Source organism: Arachis ipaensis, chromosome B09 (assembly GCF_000816755.2).
Source record: "Arachis ipaensis cultivar K30076 chromosome B09, Araip1.1, whole genome shotgun sequence".
Lineage (NCBI taxonomy): Eukaryota > Viridiplantae > Streptophyta > Magnoliopsida > Fabales > Fabaceae > Arachis > Arachis ipaensis.
In genome coordinates this window covers 137,837,580-137,844,620 of record NC_029793.2, presented here as the reverse complement: position 1 = coordinate 137,844,620, position 7,041 = coordinate 137,837,580, and the positions used below count along the sequence as shown (strand labels likewise).

The window sequence follows — 7,041 nt, the reverse complement described above, 5'->3', positions numbered from 1 at the left end:
TTTTTTTTTTATTGTGTTTTGATTAGACATTTGCTTTTTTTCTTTTGATTTGGTGCCTAATGAAAGGTAGAGCAACTTTTTTTCTTAGATGTTTAGTGATAGAATGAGAAAATGAATTCCTCTTTTTTCTTTGGACATTACCTGAAGCAACATAGCTTTTCAGCTTAGAGTTACTTTTCTTTGTTTTGATTGGCATTGGGCTGGGTAATGGACTCATCTTTCAATTTGTAGTTTTAGGAGCACTTAGACTTTTTAGTTGGACTCCTTGACTTCTTTGATTCGGGCTGTGTAACACCTTACTATACTAAATCTTATGCTTAAGCCATAAGACTGAGATAGTAAGGTATTACAAACCTCTAAACAATAAAAATATACATATATTTATGAAAGAAATAGTATAGTAGGAGCCTTGAAACAAACGGGTAAACAAAAATCGCAAAATGAAAAGCGCAACGCTCAAGGAATAGGATTACTTGCGTACTAAGAAACCTAATAGGAAAAAGATAAAGGTAAACCGAGATGTAAAGGAAAGCCAAGGAAACAGTATAACTAGCCCCTGACTCAGCCTGCGAAGTTAAGGCTGGCTGGAGGATATATATATATATATATATATATATATATGAACATACATAGGTATTCCCAAAATATACCAAAATACCACAATAAACTCATATCTCTCCCTCAACCTCTAAGAGGAGCAGCATACACAAGTTACTTGGGGAGTAAGCTACACACATATATATACACAAATATGAACAGAAACCTAAAATACATCCAGGAACTACTTCGCTTCAAGATCCAGACGCCTAGCAAGGAGCCTCTCGACCTGCATCTGAAAAATAGTAACACAGTATGGAATGAGAACCTGAGGTTCTCAGCACGGTAAAAGTGCCACACGCATAATAAATAAGGTCCTGAGAATGCCATAGACAATCCTAGAACTTCGTCATTCAATTATCCAACTTAATTACTAAACAGAAGCTTTAAACAGGGGTAGGTATTCTAAATCTACCTAACTTACTCAATTTCAATCCTAATCTAACACCAAACCATTTCTCCATTTCCTCCATCCCTCCATCATCCACAATGCAACAGAAACAGGCAACCAAATAAGTTCACGCACAAGTAATGAGCAGATAGTACAAATAGCAAGTATAATAGATAGCAGGTGATATATATCAATTAGGCAAACCCAAGAAATGCATAGCAATCAAAACAAACAAATGCATATGATGCATGCATGTCCTATGGCTGATGGGGCCCATCTGTCGGTTATCCAGCCAACCCAACAAGTCCGAAAACCTTAGACTGTCCCCCGTCACGCATCCCCAAGAGTCTATGCATAGAGTTCACATTCAATCATCATATAATCACTCAATAGGGGCTATCCATACCCGGGAATTTATACGTGCCCGGTCACCCTTACGACGTAGGGTAAACAGAGTATCGAGATTCAACCTGGAACACGTGGTGGCGAGCCATGGTTTTTACCCAGAGAAACTCATATCTCATATATCATTATTCATAAGCCATGGCAATTTTATTATCAATACATCATCACTTGTCAAGCCTTAGCGTTAAACTTCGTTAACATACTCATTTCCTTCATAAAAGCCACCATTTACAACTTTCTTCACCCCCAAGATATCTTATTTTCCTAGCTTCTTTTATCCACTGGACCTAAAACCATACTTTAAACCTTAAAGGAAGAAAATAGAGGTTTAGAAGTGGAAAATTGGTTTAAAAACAGTCAAAACCAATTTTTGCAGCAGGCAGCATCCACGCGTACGCGTAGAGCATACATCAAGTCACACGTAAGCATGAGTCATGGGTACGCGTGAATATGATCACACGCGTACGCATGCTTCTCGCGCATTCGTCGCCAAAATTTCACTCCACGCGTACGCGTGAGCCACGCTCACGCGTGGATGGGCGTTCTTTCGAAAAATGAGCAGAATGCCCAGGAAACTTGCAGCAACCTGTTTGGCCATCCTGAACACAGATTTAAACACTAAACTTGCAACGTCCATAACTTTCTCCACAAAATTCCGTTTTCCACAAAGTTGATATCAATCAAAATCTCTTAAAACCATATTTTATTTGCAACAAACCACAATTTAATCCAAAATTTGAGGAGAATATTATGGACGTCTAAAGTTCATCAAAATTTGGTTTTAACCAATTTCCAACAAAACCTCACTTTCTCCGATTTAAGTTTCTTACCATTAAAACTTGCATTACAATACCATATCAACCCAATTCATCAACAACCATTGCCAATATAACCTATAATCAACTTAACCAACCTTGATCATCAATAATTATCCACATTTACCTCATACCTCATTAACCCTTCATTTATTCATATCAATTCTTCACCTATACCAACTTTCATCATATATTTGTCAACCTTCCATCAACATATACCAATTAAATTCCATTAACATAAATCAACCCTTCATACACATTAATCTATCAACTTTACATAACACATTTTAGTAACAAACACCAACAACAATCCATCAATACATCAACATCAACACAACCCATTATAAGCAAGTCCAAGAGCATAAAATTAATAACCTCAATGTCTCATAATTCCAATATATGTTCATCAACAATTATACCAACAATACAAAGCTACTCATTAAATGCCACTAACAAATTCAACTTATCCTATGGTTCTTCTAACCTAAGTTTTCATAACACCGTAAATATTAAACGTGCGAAACTTAAACCATACTTTGGCCAATCACTTAGTTCACCCAAGGCAGCCTCACAACTCAAAATTACAGCCCCTCCAAGCTCAATTAAAACAGCCCCCAAACCAAGCTTGATCACCAACAAGCCTCCAATTACTCCCAACTCAAATCCAATGCTTATATGCCAACTTAATCTACACCTAATACATATACATGTTCCAATTTCAGTTTTTTCCATCATAAATACAAGATTGAGCTAGGGTTAGGGTGTTCTTACCATATCCATATGCTCAATAGCTTGAGCCCACAAGTCCCAGAAGCTAACTTGAACCTAGAACACAAAAATTGGACAAGATTCACCATAGATTTTCAAGTTTACCAAAGAAAGAGGGATAGAGATTCTGAACCAAATATGAGGTTTACCGGTGAAATTGTTTGGATAGAAAGGTAGAGCTCGACGCACTGAGCGTGTGGCCGCGAACGATGCGGCTATCGTAGCTCAAACGAGGAAGATATGGTGATTGGAGTATTTGGTTAGGGTTAGGGAGCTCTCCTCCTCTCCCTTTCTGTTATGGCGTCTAGCAGCTAATGAGGAAGAAGAAAGCTGTTGTTTCATTTAAGAGTTTGGGTCCGGTTGGACCCACGGGTCCGGTTTGGGTCCCAATTCAACCAGTTCAATCCTTCCGGTCCCATTTTTGGGCCAAATTTTCGATATTGATATCAAAATTCTCATTTCGACGATCTTTATCCTATTTTGATATTAGTTTTTCATTTTTAGCTTTTCTAATTAAAATGCAACTTATTAACTAATTACTTACCAATTTTTGGCGGGATTTACAGGCTGTGTTATGAGCAAGGTTCTGAGAACCGGACCGGTCATCAAATCGCTCTAATCACTGGTTCACTGGTTCATTGGTCTAACCGGTTCAATCAGTGGTCCAACCGAAAAAACCGTTTTAGAATAAAAATCGCGTTATCATTATATTATAAACTAACAACATTCTAATAAATCATTAGAAAATAAACTATAATACTCAAGCAATAAACTAACAACATTCTAATAAGTCATCTATATATTTAATTGTATGTACCGTAAGAAATCAAAAAAAAGTTTATACTTTATACACATACCAAATCATGTGTTTATCATATTCACAAAAATGTCTGATTCAACCAAACAAATATCTCAATAATGAACACAAAATGAATCATAATGAAACTGAATAAATGTCCTGTCCCTTAATAACTACCTCAGAGAATGGCTGATTCCAACAATAAAAAAAAATGCATAAATATAATGCTCTCAAGTGTTGTTATCACTTGAAACACTTGAAAAGTACCAAATGTATATGTATTACTTAGAAAAACATGCATTATCCAGTAAACTATAACAATGTTTCACTAGCCTTAATTCTATAAAGTTTCTCATGAACTAGATGTTTAGCACATAAAGTAAGATAAGAAATGTGACTACAAGTGCAGAACCAGAATATAACAAGAGGCGGGGTAGATCTTCATAGCTAGGATAGATAATTTCATAGGCATAAAATATATAGGACACACAGTATGAAGACGAATGGGTTTGTCTCCTCTTCAGTGCAGCCTTTGGCAAGTTGCACTTTAGAGCATAAAGTACATCATTTAAAAGATAGAAGAACTACTGACACAACTACCTTAAAATAAGTAATTTTGCAGTTGCAATCTTCCCTCTAAATTGTAGGAGCAGCTCCACCATTCCAGCATCAGATACAAGGCATGCCAAGTGAAGCACACTTCATCCAGCAACAAACATTATAAAACAAGCATAAAGTAACCACATTAAACCTGAAATCAATAAAGATAAACAAAAATAAAAAAATTTCAATAATGATTTTATTTCTAATTTTTGCAATAGCAAGACAATTTCAACAAAAATTTTAGAAACTGAAAAAAACAGCAGCAGCACAAAATCAATGAGCAGAAGCACAAAACCAGTAAAACACTATCAGAGCCATCGAGCAATTATAAACAGCCACAACACAATGAAAAATCAAAAAATATGAACCAGTAAAAACAGCCTAAGCCACAGAAATCAACGAAAAATAAAAAAAATATGAACCAGTAAAAATAGCCTAAGCCACATAAATTAAAAGCAGCCACAGCCACAGACCATGAGCAAATATGAACAAAAAATTTAGGAGCCATCAGCAACTGGTGAACCAGTAAAACACTATCAGAGCCATCGAGCAATTAGAAAACACTAAAACAGAGTAAAAGAGTAAGTATTAGGTGTTCTGGTTGATACAAATGATATAACAGAGTAAGTTTATTTTAATACACATGATTTAATAGAGTAACAGAGCAATCAGAAGTTCAAAACTATATGATACAAATTTGTAAATTTGTAAAATTTCAACCATCAGCAACTAGCAAATTCAAGAGTACAAGACAGATCCATCAACAACAGGAAATTACAATTTACCAAACATTCAGAACCAAACTTCAAACCAAGACCGAAGAAGAAGAATTGAAGAAAAATGGAACAAAAATTGAAGAAGAATACCGAAGAAGAAGACCGAAGAACAACAATTTCGGAACTTCAAACCAAGAAGACCGAGCCCTCAGTGAAGATGAATACGAGAAGCCACTAACCTGGGTTCCGTGCCGAGAAGCCAGCGAAGATGAAGAGGACGTGCCGAGCAACTGGGTTCTAGACACGGGAAAGAGGAAGAAGCGGCGGCGCTGAGGACCTGGGGACGGCGGCGGCGCTGACGACCTGGGACCGACGGCGGCGAAGAAGGGCTAGGGTTCCATTTGCTTCAGAGTTCAGAGTTCTCCAGTCCAGGATGTGAGTGAGTGACGAATGAATTGGGGGAATAAGGGTTGGTTCACACTTCACGGATTTGTTTCATTTTTTTATTTTCAAATAAAAAACGGCACCGTTTTATTCGAACCGGCCGGTTATCGGTACGGTCAATCGATCGGTTTGACGGTTTCTGAACGGTTTTCTTTCTAACAGTTTTAGATAATAAATCGGACCGCTTGTATTGTCGGTTCGCAATTAAATTAGTCAAACCGGTCGGTCCGGTCCGGTTTTCAAAACCTTGATTATGAGCATAAGCTTGTATATACTAAACAACACATCAACAACATACTTGAGTTATTAACCTAAAATAAACTTATGTTTGTCATCACTAAAAATGTTATTATTGTTTGCTAAACTTAATATCAATAAGTCAATCAAAAATTTGGGTTGATTATGATAGTTGATAGAGTTAGGGTGCTAGGGTTTAAAATTTTTTTCATTGTATTTGCACAATGATCAGTGATGCGTTGGGTATATATATGGATGTTAATGGCAATGTATTTGATAGCTTTAGAGCTTTTGATTTGGTTGCTTACATTTTTCTGTTTTTTAGTTTATGAGAAGTTGGGTTTAATGGAGGATTTAAGTTGGATATTAGTAGCAACGTATTTTTCTACTTTTAATTTAGTTGCTTGCGTTTTTCGTGTTTTGATTTGAAGAAATTTAATTATGATTGATGATATTCTAGATATCATGTTTGATATATTATAGCAGTTAATACTGCTACTACTTGAATACTATGATTAACTACTATGAATTGTATTAGTTAATATGTTTAAATTTTATTTTGGTTTAATTATTTTGGTATATTACAGTAGTTAATCTGTTGCAATGATTAATATGTATAACTTTTGAGTTACCATATTTATATGTAATCTACATATTTTATTTTCTACTCAGTTTTTACTTAGACATGGTTCATCATTTTATTGCAATAAAAATATATCTAATTTTATATGCTATCTCATATTTTAATTACTATTTTTTTTTATAGACCATAACCTATATATACAAACCCAAACAGAACAATATTTCATATTCTTAAAGTTCTAATTTTAGTTTTAACTGCACTAATTCTCCATTATAGATTGATCTTTCAATATTTTTAGTTGATTTGAGTTTTATTTTTTTCAATCATACCATTATTTTTACTTACATCTGTTTGTACAGATGAACCACACCATCTTTTTTCAACAATTTAAAACACAAAAAAATAAAAAAATAAAAACAAAAAAAAATAAGAGAAAGAACAATACAAAACTAAAAAGGCATTTAGTAAAAAAGATGTAGAATCAAGTAGCGAACATTCAAGCAACTCACATTATAATTAGGACATCCATAAAATAGTCTTTGTGGGTTAGCATATTTGTACCATACCAATAAAAAATGGGTTACATCCCATAGCCACACCAATGTGGATGGAAACTTTTCCACTTTTGTCATGATATGCATTTCTCATCCAACTGCCATGCGAACGTGATCTACTCAAGCTCT

At 35.1% G+C, this 7,041-nt stretch overlaps 1 protein-coding gene across 7 annotated transcripts; it reads right to left on the bottom strand.

Annotated features, from left to right (window-relative positions):
- On the bottom strand, positions 1-5,630 carry LOC107616325. 7 transcript variants are annotated; one of them, XM_021110748.1, is made up of 6 exons: positions 5,245-5,616; positions 4,376-4,526; positions 3,521-3,619; positions 2,980-3,033; positions 2,744-2,902; positions 1-832 (listed from the first exon to the last, which is right to left on the bottom strand). In XM_021110748.1, exons 3-6 carry the CDS (start codon positions 3,580-3,582, stop codon positions 712-714), a joined length of 396 nt encoding a protein of 131 aa, XP_020966407.1. In that variant the 5' UTR covers positions 3,583-3,619; positions 4,376-4,526; positions 5,245-5,616; the 3' UTR covers positions 1-711. The 7 variants fall into 7 exon arrangements, with proteins under 7 accessions (XP_020966407.1, XP_020966403.1, XP_020966404.1 ...); XM_021110744.1 differs by having other exon boundaries at positions 5,334-5,596; XM_021110745.1 differs by having other exon boundaries at positions 3,521-3,606; positions 5,334-5,596.

What these genes read in the sequence shown, in the direction of transcription:
- LOC107616325 (XM_021110749.1), bottom strand. Translation starts at nt 3,582, where the DNA reads ATGACCGGTCCGGTTCTCAGAACCTTGCTCATAACACAGCCTGTAAAT. An exon ending in GTAAATCCCGCCAAAAATTG is followed by an intron (nt 3,034 to 3,520) that starts GTAAGTAATTAG and finishes TTTGTGTTCTAG; the next exon opens with GTTCAAGTTAGCTTCTGGGA. An exon ending in GAACTAAGTGATTGGCCAAA is followed by an intron (nt 833 to 2,743) that starts GTATGGTTTAAG and finishes ACTATTTTTCAG; the next exon opens with ATGCAGGTCGAGAGGCTCCT.